We start from the raw sequence: 16134 nt of genomic DNA on the forward strand, positions 1-16134 counted from the left end.
CCTGTCTTGTTTCTGTTCTTAGGAGAAATGGTTTTAGTTTTTACCCATTGAGTATGATGGTGGCTGTAGGTTTGTCATATATGGCCTTCATTATGTTGAGATATGATCCCTCTATTCCCACTTTGCTGAGAGTTTTTATCAAAAATGGGATTTTGTAGAATGCTTTTTCTGTGTCTATTGATATGATCATGTGATTTTTGTCTTTCCATTTGTTTATGTGATGTATCACATTTATTGATTTGTGAATAAATATTGTACCAGCCTCACATCCCTGGAATAGATCCCACTGGCTCATAGTGTATGACCTTTTTAATGTATTGCTGGATTCAATTTGTCAGTATTTTCTTGAGGATTTTAGCATCTGTGTTCATCAGGGATGTTGGCCTGTAATTCTCTTTCTTTGTAGTGTCTTTATCTGGCTTTGGAATTAGGCTAATGCTGGCCTCATAAAAAGGGCTTGGAAGTGTTCCTTCCTCTTGGATTTTTTGGAATTGTTTGAGTAGGATGGGTGTTAGTTCTTTGAATGTTTGATATAAACTCCCTCATATTACTGGGGATGCAGCATCCCAAAAGTTTTTATATATTGCATTGTCATTCTCATTTGTTTCAATGCAATATACAGATGATGTATCATAAAATTGCATACTTGAAACCTATATAATTTTTTAACCAATGTCACCCCAATAATTTTTTTTTAATTAAAAGTTAAAAAATAAAAGAGTTAAATATTATTCTCTCTCACTATGATAGAAAATGGACTTTAAAAATCATTAATGTTGAGTTGTATGAGTTCTTTATATATTTTGGATATTAATCCCTTGTGGGAGCTGTTCTTGCAAATATCTTCTCCCATTCTGTTGGTTGCTTTTTGTTTTGTTGGCAGTTTCTTGTGATGTGCAGAAGCTTTTTAGTTATATATTGTCCCATTCATTTATTTTTGCCTTTACTTCCCTTGCCTTTGGGAATATTCTCAAAGACAAAGGTCCATAAGTTTAGTACTCTGTTTTCTTCCGTGTAATTTATTGTTTGATAGCTTATATTTAGGTGTTTGATCCATTTTAAATTAATTTTTGTACATGGGGACAAACTGTAGTCCAGTTTTATTCTTTTGCAAGTGGCTTTCCAATTTTCCCAGTACCATTTATTTAGGAGGCTTTCTTTTCTCCATTTAATATTTTTGGCTCCTTTGCTAAAAATTTGAAAACATTGATTCACAAATATATTCATCGCTGTGTTCATTGCAGCATTATCCACAGTGGCCAACACATGAAAACAAAGTGTCCTTCAATAGATGATTGGGAAAAGAAGATGTGATACATTGTTACAATGGAATACTACTCACCCATTAAAAAGGTGAAATATTGCCATTTGCAACAATATGGGTGGACCTTGAAAATATTATGCTAAGCAAAATTAGTCAGGAAAAGCTAAGAACTATATGATTTCACTCATATATGAAATATAAAACTGAAACTAATAGACACAGACAACAGTATGGTGGTTGCCAGAGGAGACCAAATATATGCTGATGGAAGATGATTTGACTTTGGGTAGAGGGCACACAATGTAATACAGAGATCATGTGTCATACAAATGGACACTTGAAACCTATATAATCTTATTAACCAATGTCACCCCAATAAATTTAATTTAGAAATTAAATTTTAAAAGTATTAATGCTGTATGATATTTGAATAAGACAATTAACAGGCTGAATTAAATATATAAAAATGTACCAAACAATTGAAGAATAGTAACAGTTTTTTTCATACACACAAGGAATATTTATTTAGAAGAACTGATCACTGTTGGATTAAATTAAGACTCAACAAATTTCATAGATATAAAAACATAGAGAAATGGATACTTATAAAAGTACTGTTAAAACAATGTACAACTTTGTAAATACCAAAAGAAAATAAAAATGGAATAAACACCAGTCATATGAATACTAAATATAAATAGGTTTAAATTACCTATTATTTTTAAAAAGAGCTTAATTTTTTTATCAGTAGAAAAATCAAACTTTAATACATGCACATAGTAAATTCACATAGGCATGAAAATTCCAAAGATAGTGAGGCAACACTGGCTTTATATATGACATTTTTGGACAAAGGAGAAGAGGGGTGGACAGAGCATTAGATTTCGTAAGTGAGATGTGCAGTTTACAGGTAGTTGAGGAAGAACAGAACAAACATGGTAAGAGAATTCTTGCTAGGTGACTCAGAAAAAAGGGGAAATGGGGGTGTCTGGCTAACAAGCACCTGCTTGACACCCTTTAGTTTACCAAACTTAATTCAAATTAGGCTAAATCAGCATTCCAAGATCTCCTTCCTGAAACAGGTTTTTCTGTCTGAATCTCTTAGGCAGGAAAGGGGGGAGGGTTAAAGCCTCATTTTGTCTTGTTTCTTTTTTTTATCTTTATTGTTGAGAGTATTACCGGTGCCCCATTTTCCCCCCAATTTACCCCCCCCCCCGCTTTGCTCCCATTCCCTCCCCAGGCCTTCACCCCGTTATTGTCAGTGTCCATGGGCTATGCTTATATGCACATAACTTCTTTGGTTAATCTCTTCCCACCCTCCACCACCTTCCCTCTTCCCTCTGAAATATGATCGTCTGTTGCCTGCATCAATGTCTCTGGATCTATTTAGTTCGTCAGATTCTTTTGTTCATTAGCTTCTTCTTAAAGAAGACCCTTCAACATTTCCTGTAGTGCTGGTCTGGTGGTGATGAACTCCTTTAGCTTTTCCTTGTCTGAAAAGCTCTTTATCTGACCTTCAGTTCTACATGATAGCTTTGCTGGGTAGAGCAATCTTGGTTGTAGTTCCATATTTTTCATCACTTTGAATATTTCTTGCCACTCCCTTCTGGCCTGCAAGGTTTCTGTTGAGAAATCAGCTGACAGTCGTATGGGTGCTCCCTTGCAGGTAACTAACTGCTTTTCTCTTGCTGCTTTTAAGATTCTCTCTTTGTCTTTAACCTTTGGCATTTTAATTATGATGTGTCTTGGTGTGGGCCTCTTTGGGTTCCTCTTGTTTGAGACCCTTTGTGCTTCCTGGACTTGTAAGTCTATTTCTTTCCCCAGGTAGGGGAAGTTTTCTGTAATTATTTTTTTCAAGTAGGTTTTCAATTTCTTCTCTTTCCCCTCCTTCTGGCACCCCAATAATACCAATGTTGGGCCTCTTGAAGTTGTCCCAGAGGCGCCTTACTGTCTTCATATTTCTGGATTCTTTTTTATTTTTGCTCTCCTGGTTGGGTGTTTTTTTGTTTCCACATGTTCGAAATTGCTGATTTGATTCTCAGCGTGCTCTACTCTACTGTTGATTCCCTATAAATTATTCTTCATTTCAGTTCATGTAGCCTTCATTTCAAATTGGTACTTTATTAAGTCATTGATTTTCTCAGTTATTACTCTAATAGTCTACTTAAACATCCTTATAAATAAAATTCTGAACTCTGTATCTGTTAGCTTGCTAGGATCTATTTCATTTAGTTCCTTTTCTGGAGATTTCTTCTGTTCTTTCCTTTGTGACATGTTTCTTTGCCTCCACATTTTGGCTGCTTCCTGGTGTTTGTTTCTATGTGTTAGGTAGAGCTGCTATGTCTCCTGGAATTTGTAGCGTGGCTGTGTAGTAGGTTTCCTGTAGGGTCCAGTGGCTCAGCCTCCCTAGTCACCTGAGCTGGGCCGTCCAGGTCTCCCCTGTGTGGGCTGTGTGCACTGTCCTGTTGTAGTTGAGCCTTGGTTGCTGTTGGCGTCACTGGGAGGAATTGACCCCCAGGCCAATCAGCTTTGAGGACCAGCTGCAACTACAGCCAAAGAGCTGCTGTGCTGGAGACACCCCTATAGAGCAGGATTTACTTCAGTGGAGCTTTGGTGTTCACCAAGTGCGCCCCTTGAGTGTGTCACTCGTGGATGTGGTAGGGTTGTCATCCAGCGTGGTTGAGTCTGACCACCAGGTGCACTGTCTCTGGGGAAGTGCAAAATCAGCCTCTGCCAGTGCCTTTCCCAGGGCCACCCAGCATGAGTTACTCAGCAAACCATAGTTAGCTGCTACTTGTTCTGGGCTTGGAGGAGCCCAGGAGAGGCCAAGCTATGAGCCAATGAAGGCTGCAGCTAGTGCCAGGCCTGGGGCCACTTATCAAGCCATTTGGGGCCCGCTGCTGCTTGTTTGAGAGATTTTAGGAAAGTCCTAAGCATGAGGCTCGAGAGGCCACTTGCACAGAAAAGCCCCTGGAAGTGGCCCAGTGAGCCTGCAGGTGGGGAGGGGCGGGGCCTCCGGGAATCATGGGGTGGGGCCAAAGATGTGAGTCTGGGCTGGCAATTCAAATATGGCGCCTGCCTGCCGGCTGTGTGACGAGAGGACTTGCCAAAGGAGCCATGGCTTCTGCCAGCCCTTCTGCCCCTCCAGCTCTCGCCCCTATTTCAGGCAGGTTAGTTCCTCCCCAAGTGTCCCAGGTCCTGTCAAGCTGCCGCCTGGCTCTGGGCTCAGAGGGAGCGTCCGAGTGAGTCCGTGCCGGGCCCTTTGAGAGGAGCTGCCGGGGCTCCCGCAGCCTCTGTGACCCTCAGCCACAGTCCCTGTTGGTTTCACAGCCCAGAGTTGTGGGGACGACTCTTCCCAGCCCTGGAGCCCTGGGCTGGGGGCCTGCTGTGGGGCTGGGACCCCTCACTCCTCCAGGAAACCTCCACCGCCGAGATTCCCTCCCAGGTTTCAGCCTCAGCACCAGGTGTGGGCCCGCAGCCGTGCCTCAGCCATTCAGCCCCGATCCGCCCGCGTCTGCGCCCCTCCTACTGGTCTCGATGCTCCTTCAGTTCCCTGGTTGTAGGGCTTCTGTGCAGCCAGATCTCAGGAGGCTCTGAGTGATGGTGGTTCTGTATTTTAGTTGTAATTTTGATGTGGTTGCGGGAGGCGGTGGGTGCAGCTGCTACCTACGCCACCATTTTGTTTCTCTTGAGTCTTATGTCTTAATAAATAGCTTAAAATCAATATCCTAATAGGGCAGCTTCAGGGTGGCAGAATTTTTGGGGGGGGGGGTGTTGTTTTGTGTATTGGGTGGCATTGGTTAATAGGATTATGTAGGTTTTAAGTGTACAGTTCTAGTACATCATCTGTATATTGCATTGCATGGTCAAGGGCACGGTACCTGGGGCAAGGGTGGCAGAATTTTTGCCCTTTCAGTCCTACTTTTAAAGCTTTAAATAATAAGAGTTTTACATTCTAGAAGCTAAAGTTGGTAGAATGTTCCATATTTTAGTGATCCAATTCTTTGTTAGATGGGCCAGGTACAGAAACCTGGGTACAGAAACTCACCAGGGCAGGAAGCCCCAGATGCCTAGCAAGGGGTGAAACTGGGAAAACAAGAAGCTTGTCCCCAGGGTAACCTATCCTCCCCAGCATATGTCTGGTCATGCGGTTTAGACCCCCTGTGCCTTCCTCCCTAAAGATAACATCTAGGCCTCAGTTGTATTTCAGCTCCAGGCCCAGATAAGCAGCAAAACCAGACAAGTGGCACCGTGGCTGCCTCAGGACCAGATACATTGACCCTGCCCTGGCACTGACCAATCAGTGGATACCACGACCCTGAAAGAGCACACCCGGAAAACTGATGAATATTCTATTGAGACCCTCTCCTGAGACCTCTCCTAAGATTCCCACCTGTAAGAAAAAGATAAATACACTCAGGACAAAGGACCCAGTGTGCTCCCCACGAAGGGAACCACCAGCACCATTTCCATCCCTCTGAAGGGACCCATGAGACTTGCAACCAGGGGAGCAGTGGGCAGCAGCAGCTTATTGCAGGCTTACCCCCTGAACCTGTCTCCAAGGTCCCCATACCTGTCCTCTTTCTCTCTCCGACATGCATGAGCCAGAGCAGCCCAGCCTAGTCTCTCCTGTTGACTCTTCTATGCTCTTCCTTGTCTCACTGTCCTAAGTGTATTTTTGCTGCCATCACAGACCCAATACCCTTCGGCTCAGTGCTGTGTAGCCCTTCCCTTTGGATACCCATCCTTTTTCAATAAATTCAATTTTTCTTTGTTCACCATCTGAGATGGCTATTTAGTCTGCCCAAGCAGCACCACATTAACCTTTCAATTTAGTCCTGAAAATAAGTCAGTTCAGTTAAGTTGTTGAGTCTCATTTCAGGAGAAAACAGTGCAGATAGGCTCCCAGAGTTAGGCCTAGATTGTATAAGCAAGCAATCAGGTATTTACAGAAGACTAAAACAAAGAAACAAAGATTGATGATCAGAGAAAATTATAAACCAGTTTCTGAGTCTGTAAGGCTGTCCATTGAGAAGATTTCTAGATTTGAGTCTGAAAGCTTCTTTTGCTGGAATGAAGGCAGGCAGTGATAAATTTTTTTGGTTTACAGTTTGAATGTCTTAGATGATGTCATCAGATGCTCAGGAAAATTCTGCATGGCTTACACATCGTCACTGAGATTTTATGAATGTGTGCTTTTGTGGTGATTTCTCAAGTTTATGTCATGTCCTTTAGATACAATTTGTATGCAAGGCTCAGAAAATAAAAGTTTTATTTCTCAATAACTCCAAGTCAAAGGATGAAAGAAAAACGAAACATTTGTTCAATGGGATATAGCCAAATTTTTATGCAAACTAGAAAAATTTGGAATCTCATCCAGGTAAAAAGTAAAACTTTAAAGACAATTAACTGAACTAGAGTCTCATGTCTACAACTGTGTTATAGATTCTCTGGGAACAAAATTTCCCTCCCTAAAAATAACCCCCATTTTTCTCAGAGAGTCAAATTAAGACTATTTACTGTATAAGTCTAGTTTCAATAAATTTGGCTGAATTATTTGCATAAATACAAGAGTAGTAATTTATTATATAGGCAATTTTAAATCTTCTTGGGTGAAATTTCATAAAGAATCTCCAGGTAGAACTTTAATTAGTGCCTCAGGGCTAAGAAGCCAAGCCATATAGTTGCCAGACTTTGCATATAGGTTTGGGTGAATTCCTCATGTTCACGGTCCCCAAACCGCCTCCCAGGAAAGCAACCTTTGTTCCATACCTGGAGAAACTGTTGTGAACTATATAAGCAAGGTACCAGGCTGTACCCCTGAGGGGCTTGTATCGGCTACTGAAGTCAATCTTAAATCCTTAAAACTTTCTGGTAACATTCAAGTCTATGCATATCTCTTTTAAACATAACATTCCGGTCAAAGTCTTGGTGATAAAAACCAGTTTCCAATTGTGTCCTGTTATAAAGAGTACAGATTCTTATTGAATTTATGAAAATAACCACATTCCCAAGAAAATAATAATACTCATAGTCAGCCAGTGTAGCTCAGTGGTCGAGCATTGACCCATGCACCAAGAGATTGCCAGTTCAATCCCCTGTCAGGGCACATGCCCAGGTTTCAGGTTCGATCCCCAGTAGAGGTCATGCAGGAGGCAGCCGATCCATGTTTCTATCTCTCCCCCTCCCTTTCTCTCTAAAATCAATACAAAACATATTTTTAAAATAATAATAATTACTCATTAAAAGTTTCCAAATTCTGGAGGGATCGAGTAAGGAGAAAAATTTAAATGCTTCAATATTACCTACAAATGTATAATTTTTCAAATTGCTCTGAGCAAAACAAGTTTTCTTATATTAAAAACCAAAATAAAAGATTTTTAAATCAGCAATATTTCAAACAAAAAGTAATAAAAATTATAGTCATTATTACTTTATTCTGTTTAATTCTTGTTTATCCTGATTATTTGCCAGTATTTCCATGAATCCAGTTATTTCTTAGATTCCTATAAATCTTCATCCAGTATGATGTGAAAATTTATTCTTGGAAATCCATAATTTAGAATAAGTTAGAATCCATTCCATGGATATTTAAGATGAAACAGTTGCAAAAGCATTAGAATAAAACAATGACCATCTGTAAATGACAACTTAAAATGGCATGGTTATAGATCTGATTATAATAAAATTTACAAAGAACTTTGCTTTCCTGTAATATAACATTCTAAGATAACAATTAGAATTACAATGAAAAGGTACCAGGACTTTGTAGACTCTTGGAGATTTTTATATAATCTTTAGAACATCCATTTTAGTAATATATAGGGTGTCCAAAAAAATGTATACATACACTTAAAATAATTATAAAGGCAATGTTTATTAAAATACATTTTATTTTCAAAATTGAGCTATCAGCTATTAAAGTATGTATACATTTTGGGACACCCTGTATATATACAAATACAACATAATTATTTTTTATTTGACAAAGCTTCCCAGTAATTTTAGCATATCAAATAGGCTGAATTAGTTTAAAATTTCTCTTATGTAAGGAAAGAGAGAAACCAAGGAGGTAAAAGACCTGTACTTGGGAAACTACAAGGCATTGAAGAAAGAAATCAAAGAAGATACAAATAAATGGAAGCATATACCATGTTCATGGATAGGAAGAATTAACATCAGTAAAATGTATATACTACCCAAATGCAATCTGTAAGTTGTATGCAATCCCTGTCAAAATACCAATGGTATATTTCACAGAACTAGAACAAATAACCCAAAATTTTATATGGAAACACAGAACAAGTGGAATAGCCTCAGAAATATTGATAAAGAAGAACAAAGTTGGGAGTATCACACTGCTTGACATAAATTACAAGGCCATAGTAATCAAAACAGCTTGTTACTGACACATAAAAACATATCAATCAATGGAACAGAGAGCCCAGAATAAACACACATCTGTATGGTCAATTAATATTTAACGAAAGAGGCAAGAACATACAATGGGGTAAATACAGTCTCTTCAATAAATTATGCTGGGGAAATTGGACAGATACATGCAAAAAAAAGAAAAAAGAAACTAGACCACCACCTTATACCATACCAAGAATAAACTCAAAATGGATAAAAGACTTAAATGTTTGACTTGAAACCATAAAACCCCTAAAAGAAAGCATAGGCAGTAAAATAATGGACATTTTTTTAATAAATTCCTAGAAACATACAACCTTCCTAAAGTAAATCAGAAAGAATCAGAGAATCTAAATAAACAGATTACAAATAGTAAAATTGAATCAGTAATCAAAAAACTCCTAACAAACAAAAGCCCTGGACCAGATGGCCTTACAGGTGAATTTTACCAAGCATTCAAAGAAGAACTAACATCTGTCCTTCTCAAACTATTCCAAAAAATTCAAGAGGAAGGAAGACTCCCAGGCTCATTTTAAAAAGCCAGCATTATCTTAATTCCAAGACCAGATAAAGACACAACAAAGAGAGAAAATTTATAGGCCAATAGCCCTGATGAACATAGATGCTAAAATCCTCAACAAAATATTAGCAAACTGAATGCAGCAATACATCAATAAGATCAAACACCATGATCAAGTGGGATTTGTTCCGGGATGCAAGGTTGGTAGAATATCCATGAAACAATAAACATGATACACCACATAAACAAATTGAAGGATAAAAACCACATGATCATATCAATAGATGCAGAAAAAGCATTTGATAAAATCAAGCACAAATTCATGATTTTTAAAAAAAACACAGCAAAGTGGGAATAGAGGGAACATACCTCAATGTAATAAAAGCCACATATGAGAAACCCACAGCCAACATTATACTCAATGGGCAAAAACTACAGGCATTTCCCTTAAGATCAGGAACAAGACAGGAATGTCCCCTTTCACCACTCTTATTCAACAAAGTACTGGAAGTCCTAGCCACAGTGATCAGACAAGAAGAAGAAATAAAAGGCATCCAAATTGGAAAGGAAGAATTAAAACTGTCATTATTTGCAGATGACATTATACTATATATAGTGAACCCAAAATATTCCACCAGAAAACTACTAGAACTAATAAATTAATTCAGTAAAGTAGCAGGATAGAAAATAAATATCTATAAATCAGTTGCATTTCTATACACCAACAATGAACTATCAGAAAAGGAAACTAGAAACGAGTCCCATTCACAATTGCTTCTAAAAGAATAAAATACCTAGGAATAAATTTAACCAAAGATGTTAAAGACCTGTACTTGGAAAATTATAATACACTGAAGAAAGAAACTGAGGAAGACACAAGTAAGTGGAAGCATATACCGTGTTCATGAATAGGAAGAATTAACTTCACTAAAATGTCCATAGTACCCAAGGCAATCTACAGATTCAGTACAATCCCTATCAAGATACCAAAAAGTATTTCACAGAACTGGAACAAATGTTTCAACAATGTACATGGAACCACAAAAGATCTGAATGGCAACAGCAATTGTGAAAAAGGAGAACAAGGAGGAATCATGCTACCTAATATCAAACTGTACTACAAGGTATAGTAATCAATAGAGCATGGTACTGGCATAAAAACAGACATGTAGGTCAATGGGACAGAATAGAGAGCCCAGAAATAAGTCTACACCTTTATAGTCAATTAATATTTGACAAAGGAGGCAAAAACATACAATAGGCTAACAATAGTCTATTCAGTAAATGATGTTGGGAAAATTGGACAGATACGTGCAAAAACTGAAACTAGACCACCTTCTTACACCTCACATAAGAATGGATTTCCATTTAACTCAAAATGGATTAAAGACTTAAATGTTAGACTCAAAACCATAAAAAATTCTAGAAGAAAGCATAGGTCATAAAACCTCAACATTTTTCATAGCAGTATTTTTTCTGATATATCTCATCAGGCAAGAGAAACAAAATAAAAAATGGGACTACACCAAACTAAAGAGTTTTTACACAGCAAAGGAAACCATCAACAAAATGAAAAGACACACTGAATGAGAGAACATATTATCCAATGATACATCTGATAAGGGGTTAATATCCAAAACTTATAAAGAACTTATAAAACTCAACTCCAAAAAGATAAACAATCCAATTTAAAAATGGGCAAAAGACCTGAATAGAAACTTCTCTGAAGAGGACATATAGATGGCCAAGAGACATGGGAAAAGATGCTCAACGTCACTAATCATCAGAGAAATGCAAATTAAAAACACAATGAGATATCACTTCAACCTGTCAAAATGGCTATCATCAATGAATCAACAAACGTGTTGGCAAGGATGTGGAGAAAAGGGAACCCTTGTGCACCGGTGGTGGGAATGCAGACTGGTGCAGCCACTGTGGAAAACAGTATGGAGTTACCTCAAAAAATTAAAAATGGAACTGCCTTATGACCCAGTGATTCCACTTCTGGAAATTTATCCAAAGAAACACAAAACACTAATTCAAAAGAATATATGTACCCCTATGTCCATTGCAGCATTATTTACAATAGCCAAGATTTGGAAACAGCCCAAATGACCATCAATAGATGAGTGGGTAAAAAAAAGCTGTGGTACATTTACGTGATGGAACACCACTTTGTCATAAAAAGGAAGAAAATTTTATCCTTTGTGACAGTATGGGTGGACCTGGAGAACATTATGCTAAGTGAAATAAGCCAGTCAGAGAAAGACAAGTATCATATGATTTTACTCATGTAGAATTTAATGAACAAACTGAACTACCAAGCAGAATACAGACAGAGAGCAGGCAGACAGCTCTGTTGGGGGAGGGAGGTGTGGAGGGATTGAGCAAAAAAGAAAAAAGAGAGATAACTCATGGACATGGATAACAGTGTGGTTATTGGTCTGGGGAGGGGGTGAAAGGGAATGGGTGGAGGTGGAAGAGGGCATAGGGGGGTAAATTGTGATGGAAAATAAATGTTTTTAAATCTCAGACATTTTTCATAGTAATATATTTTCTGGTATATCTCCTAGAACAAGGGAAACAAAAGAAAAAATAAACAAATGGGACTACATCAAACTAAAAAGTTTTGCACATCAAAGGAAACAATAAAAAAATGAAGAGCCCCAGCTAGGTGCTGCAGTTGGTTGGCACATCATCTGTACACCAAAAAGTTGCAGGTTTGCCCAGACAGTGTGGCTCAGTGGTTGAGCATCGATCCATGAACCAAGAGGTCATTGGTTTGATTCCTGGTCAGGGCACATGCCTGGGTTATAGGCTTGATCTCCAGTAGAGTGGGTTCAGGAGGCAGCCAATCCATGTTTCTATCTCTCCCCCTCCCTTTGTTTACCTCTAAAAATCAATAAAAACATGTATTTTTAAAAAAGGTTGTGGGTTCAATTCCTGGTAGGGGTACATACCTAGGTTGTGGGTTAGATCCCCAGATTGGGCTCATACGGAAGGCAACCGATCAGTTATAAGAATGCTCAGTGAACTTAAGGGAAGAGTAGATGAACTTAGTGAAAACTTCAACAAAGAGGAAACATAAAGAACCAGTCAGAAATAAAGAATACATTAAATGAAATAAAGAATATATTACAAGGAATCAAGAGTGGAGTAGATGAAGCAGAGGATCAGATCAGATATTTGGTAGATAAGGAAGTTGAATCAGAGAACACCCAACCAGAACAGTAAAAATAAATAAATAAATAAATAAATAAATAAATAAATAAATAAATAAATAAATAAATAAATAAATAAATAGTGTAAGGAGATTCTGGGACAACTTCAAGTGCCCCAATATCTGCATCATGTGGTTGCTGGAAGGAGAAGAGAGAGAGCAAGAAACTGAAAATCTATTTGAAAAAATAGTGACAGAAAACTTCCCTAATCTAGTGAAGGAAATAGATTTACAAGTACAGGAAGCTCAGAGAGTCCCAAACAAGATGAACCCAAAGAGGCCCACACGAAGACAGATCATAATTAAAATGCCAAAGGTTAAAGACAAAGACAGACTTTTAAAAGCAACGAGAGAAAAGCAGTTAGTTACCTTAAAGGGAGCTCCCATAAGACTGTCAGCTGATTATTCAACAGAAACTTTGCAGGCCAGAAGAGAGTAGCAAGAAATATTCAAAGGGATAAAGAGTAAGACCTACAACCAAGATTACTCTACCCAGCCCTGGCCAATTAAACACATGACTCAGAAAAAAAGTGAATGGAAGGAAAGCATATGAAAGTATAAGAGTAGACAAATGCATAGATTAACAAGTAAAATTATAAAGCCAGCTAACCAACAACTATGTCAAAATAACTAGAGATTTGTTAAATTACAGAAATGGATAAACCTATTTTTTAAAAGGAGAGAATAGAAATACATTGAAAAGAATTGGTAAGAAATACAAAGTACTTGATTCAGTTCCATGCAGATAAAATTAAAATATTTAATGGAACTGATAATATTCTGGCTTACATACAGATTATTAAAACTGACAGGGTGGGACCGGGTGGAGGGGGGCAATGTGAGGGAAGCGGGGACATCTATAATACTATCAACAATAAAGGTTTTTTTTAAAGAAAAAATCTGAAGAAAAAAACCCACAGGAAGAGTGTTTAGAAATTAGCCTTGGGGCCCAGCTGGCATTGCTTAGTGGTTGAGCTTTGACCTATGATCCAGGAGAGCGAGGTTCGATTCCTGGTCAGGGCACATGCCCAGGTTTCAGGCTCCATCCCCAGCAGGGGGCATGCAGGAGGCAGCCAATCAATGACTCATCACTGAGGTTTCTCTCTCTCCTTTCCTTTCTCTGAAATCAATAAAAATATTTTTTAAAAAAAATAGGAAAGAAATTAGATAGGCAATAAGAACTATAAATGGTCACTTCAGAGGGGAAAAAATGCCTCAGAAGAAATAGACAACTGAAACAATCACAATTTCCACAAAAACAACAGAAAAAGTTGTCAAAGATTCACTCTTCAATGAAATAAAAGAAGATAAAGCACCAGTCCCAGATGGTTCCACAGGAACTATTCTATAACCTTTTTTATAAACCTCACCTGAGGCACCTTCACCTCAGCCTAGGTTTCCATCCCCAGGTGAGGTGCCCTGACAAGGAATCAAACCTGCAACCTTTTTTTTTTTTTTTTTTTGGTGTACAGGATGATGCTCCAACCAACTGAGCCACTGACCAGGGCTATTCTATAAGCTTTTTAAAGAGCAGATTTTTAAAAATGATATTTAAGTGTTCAGATCATAAAAAACTTTCACACACAAAAATTAAGAAAACTGAACAAGGTAAAATTAAATACATTTTAAAAATAAAGTCCAGAGATAAGCGAGATTATACAGTATCTGTCTTTCTCTAACTTATTTCACTTAGCATATTGCCCTCAGTGTCCATTCATGCTGTCACAAATGGCAAGATTTCCTTCATGTTATGGCTGAGTCACATTCCATTGTATAGGTATATTGTGTTTTCTTTATCCACTCATTTATAGATGGACACAGGTTATTTCCATGTCTTGGCTATTATAAATAATGCTGCTATGAACATGGGGTACAAATATATTTTTGAGTTCATGTTTTTGTTTCCATTGCATATATACCCAGAAGCAGAATTGCTTGATCATATGGTAGTCCTGTTTTTTTCTGTTTATCTTTTGCAGAACCTCCATACTGTTTTTCATAGTGGCTGCACCAATTTACAATCCAACCAACAGTGCACAAGTGTTCCCGTTTCTCCACATCTTCACCAATATTATGTTAACTCTTGTCTTTTTTATGATAGCCATTCTAACAGGTGTGAGGTGATATCTCATGGTTTTGATTTGCATTTCCCTGATTAGTGATGTTGAGTACCTTTCTGTGTACCTGTTGGCCATCTGTATATTGTTCAGATCCTTTGCCCATTTTTCAATCAGATTGTTTGGGGATGAGGTTGCTATTGAGTTGTATGAGTTCTTTATAGATTTTAAATATTAACTTCTTATCAGATATACGATTTGAAAAACTTTTTAGTCTGATGTAGTCCAATTTGTTTATTTTTGTATCCTTAACATATATTAAGATATACGTAATATGTATCTTACAATTGTTATCTGCGGGAGGGTTAGCCTGATAGAAGTTACTTGGCCATTGTTGGAAGTGAAATTCTATACATTATCTTAATTGATTTAATAAAATGGCTTTTCCCAATGATATCTGCATAGACAACTTTCTCTAACAAAAATTTGTGTTGGGTGCATAATAGTATACAATAGATATGTGTTGAAAGTTTCAGTTAGGAATATTAGGATTACCTTTTACTACAGTAAATTGCAGCCACAAATATTCTTTAGACTAGAAAAGAAATAATCCTTGTTGGGAGCTCTATGGGTATCCGCTTCTTAACAGCATGGGCTAGAAAACTTTAGGTTTTTTAATCTCATCTATGTGAACTGTATGCTCAATGGAACAGTTGACTTGGATCTGTTTGTTTATGATTACACTATCTTGATTCAGGTTAGGTCAAGAATTGGCTATTGTACTCAGTCTGACCCTGTGATTAACCACATGACGGGTCAGGAATTGCTGATCATGTACGCCAGGCTGCATGGGGTCCCTGAGCCAAAGATCAACAAGTATGTAGAAATCTTTTTGCATTCAATGCACCTGGAAACCTATGCTGACAAGTTTGTCCACACATACAGGTGAGATATTATGATGTTGCAATTATTCTGCCTACCTGTGTTTCTACTGTTTAGAATGAATGCCTGCTAACGCAAACTGATCCCTCTGTCACAGAGGCAGTGACTGCAAAAGAGCCTCATGTCCTGTCAGGGTTCAGATGTCAGAAGTAAGGTAGACCGCACTTGTATGAAGTTAACCTTTTGCAGGCATAAGCTATAGCCTTTGCATTTAAGAAAGAACATCTTCATCCCTCTCTCCCTATGGTTGTTTATCTCCCCAAAACAAAAATATTATAGCAATAATGATGCTGAAATAAATGACCAAAAAAAGTCATTTCAGTGAAAATGAGTTGATATATACACCTGGATTTCAGCCTGCTGCTTTGTGATTCATATCAAATCAGCATTCTGGATATATGAGCTGATTCTGTCCTATGAATTACTTCTGTACCCTTACTTTTTTTCTCTCTCTTTTCTTCCTAATAAAGTGGAGAAGACAAACGTAAATTGAATACTGTTATAGCCCTAATGGGAAAGCCCTCAGTTGTCTTCCTGGATGAGCCATCTGCTGGCTTGGAGTCAGTAGCCAAGCGCCGTTTCTGGGACACAGTGACGTGGATGTGTAAAACTGGCAAGGCTATTATCATAACTTCACACAGGTATGACCATCGGGAGGTCTGGTTGAGAGTTAGAAGAGTACAGGAGGGAATTCGTTGGAGCCAGGAATATAGTCAGT

The 16134-nt window shown here is 38.1% G+C and overlaps 1 protein-coding gene across 1 annotated transcript in view; it reads left to right on the plus strand.

Annotated features, from left to right (window-relative positions):
* The window catches only part of LOC107544788 (phospholipid-transporting ATPase ABCA3-like), a 256196-nt gene that overhangs the window by 237816 nt on the left and 2246 nt on the right, over positions 1-16134 (plus strand). The window contains exons 28-29 of the mRNA XM_087815824.1: positions 15232-15419; positions 15887-16057. Of these exons, the coding sequence (XP_087671950.1) occupies positions 15232-15419; positions 15887-16057 (359 nt within the window). The remainder of the gene's footprint in view (positions 1-15231; positions 15420-15886; positions 16058-16134) is intronic.

This window comes from Miniopterus natalensis, chromosome 3, assembly GCF_054644295.1.
Source record: "Miniopterus natalensis isolate mMinNat1 chromosome 3, mMinNat1.hap1, whole genome shotgun sequence".
NCBI lineage: Eukaryota > Metazoa > Chordata > Mammalia > Chiroptera > Miniopteridae > Miniopterus > Miniopterus natalensis.